This window comes from Chaetura pelagica, unplaced genomic scaffold, assembly GCF_000747805.2.
Source record: "Chaetura pelagica isolate M959 unplaced genomic scaffold, ChaPel_1.0 scaffold1829, whole genome shotgun sequence".
Taxonomy (NCBI): Eukaryota; Metazoa; Chordata; class Aves; order Apodiformes; family Apodidae; genus Chaetura; species Chaetura pelagica.
Genome location: NW_009954450.1, coordinates 3,338 through 4,588, shown reverse-complemented (window position 1 = coordinate 4,588; position 1,251 = coordinate 3,338). Strand labels below are relative to the sequence as shown.

The 1,251-nt window shown below is 65.9% G+C and overlaps 1 protein-coding gene across 1 annotated transcript in view; it reads left to right on the top strand.

The window, feature by feature from the left end:
* Positions 1 to 1,251, top strand: part of LOC104394855 (histone-lysine N-methyltransferase 2D-like) — a gene marked incomplete at its 3' end in the record, with an annotated part of 16,428 nt that overhangs the window by 11,843 nt on the left and 3,334 nt on the right. Inside the window, exons 11-14 of the mRNA XM_010004493.1 lie at positions 214 to 365; positions 450 to 585; positions 683 to 813; positions 1,171 to 1,248. Coding sequence (XP_010002795.1) covers positions 214 to 365; positions 450 to 585; positions 683 to 813; positions 1,171 to 1,248 — 497 coding nt within the window. The remainder of the gene's footprint in view (positions 1 to 213; positions 366 to 449; positions 586 to 682; positions 814 to 1,170; positions 1,249 to 1,251) is intronic.

Below are 1,251 nucleotides of genomic sequence, written 5' to 3'. Positions count from 1 at the left end.
TGAGTGGCTGGGGGCAGAGGAAGGGTCCTTGGGGAGCAAGGGCTGAGGGGAAGGGGTCTGGGGGTGTCGTGCAGCTGGGGTACAGGGACTTGTCCCTGTGTCCCCCCCACCTGGCCTGTCCCACCCCGGATGGTGGATCCCCAGCAGTGTTCCTGCTGGGATCTGGGGGGGTTGGGTCTATCTGGCTCTGACCCCCCCCTCTCCCCACTCCAGTGTTCCCTGACACAAAGCCCTACGAGGCTGCTGAGCCCTTCGGGGGCCCCCCTGGGAAGGGGGGGTCAGCAGGCCCGGGGGCCCCGTGGGAGAAGGGCCGGAGCAGCAGCGAAGTCTCCGTCATGTTGACCGTGTCCGCGGCCGCCGCCAAGGTGGGACAACCAGGGGGAGGTGAGACCCTTGGGGTGACCCTCTGTGGTGGCACCCGTGCCTACCCTGTCCCCCTTGTCCCCCAGAACCTCAACGGGGTGATGGTGGCCATGGCTGAGCTGCTGAGCGTGAAGATCCCCAGCTCCTACGAGGTGCTGTTCCCTGATGGTGCCGTGCGAGCGGCCGTGGTGGAGGCCAAGAAGGTGGAGGCAGATGTGACTGGTGAGTGTCCTCGGGGGCTTCTCTGTGTTTCCCGAGCTGAGCTGGAGCCTGTTCCCAGCCTGGACACCCTGTGATGGGCTGTCCTGGTGTCTCGCAGGGGTTCTTGGTGGCAAGGAGAAGGCCGGGAAGGTGCCCGATGGTGGCTCCGAGTGGCTGAAGCAGTTTGACGCGGTGCTGCCAGGATACAGCCTGAAGGGAGAGCTGGACCTCCTGACCCTGCTCAGACAGGTTGGGGGGACCCCCAGGGTGGTGACCTCACCCCAGAAGAGGGGTACTGGGGTGTCTGTGAGGCTGTGGCTACATGGGGGGACACACCTTTGGGACCAAGAGGTGGGTGGGTGTCCCTGGAGGTGCCCCAGTGATGGTGGAGGGGGTTTCCTGAGGGGTCAGGGACCCCCGTGGAGTTGGGGCTGGGTCTCCCAGGGTTGCATGGAAGGGGTTGGGGGGCTCCTCGCAGGGCTGGGAGGGTGGTGAGGTCCTGTGGGAGTCCCTGCAGGGCCAAGATCCCCTCGTGGGAAGCTTGGGGGGAGCAGGGTTCCCATCCCTGGGCTGCTCTGACCTGTGCCCCCTTTCCCTGTGTCACAGGAAAGCCCCGCCCCCGAGAAGACCCTTCCCCACTGCTACGTCAACAACGTCTCCAACCTGGACGTGCGGCAGCTCTCGGTC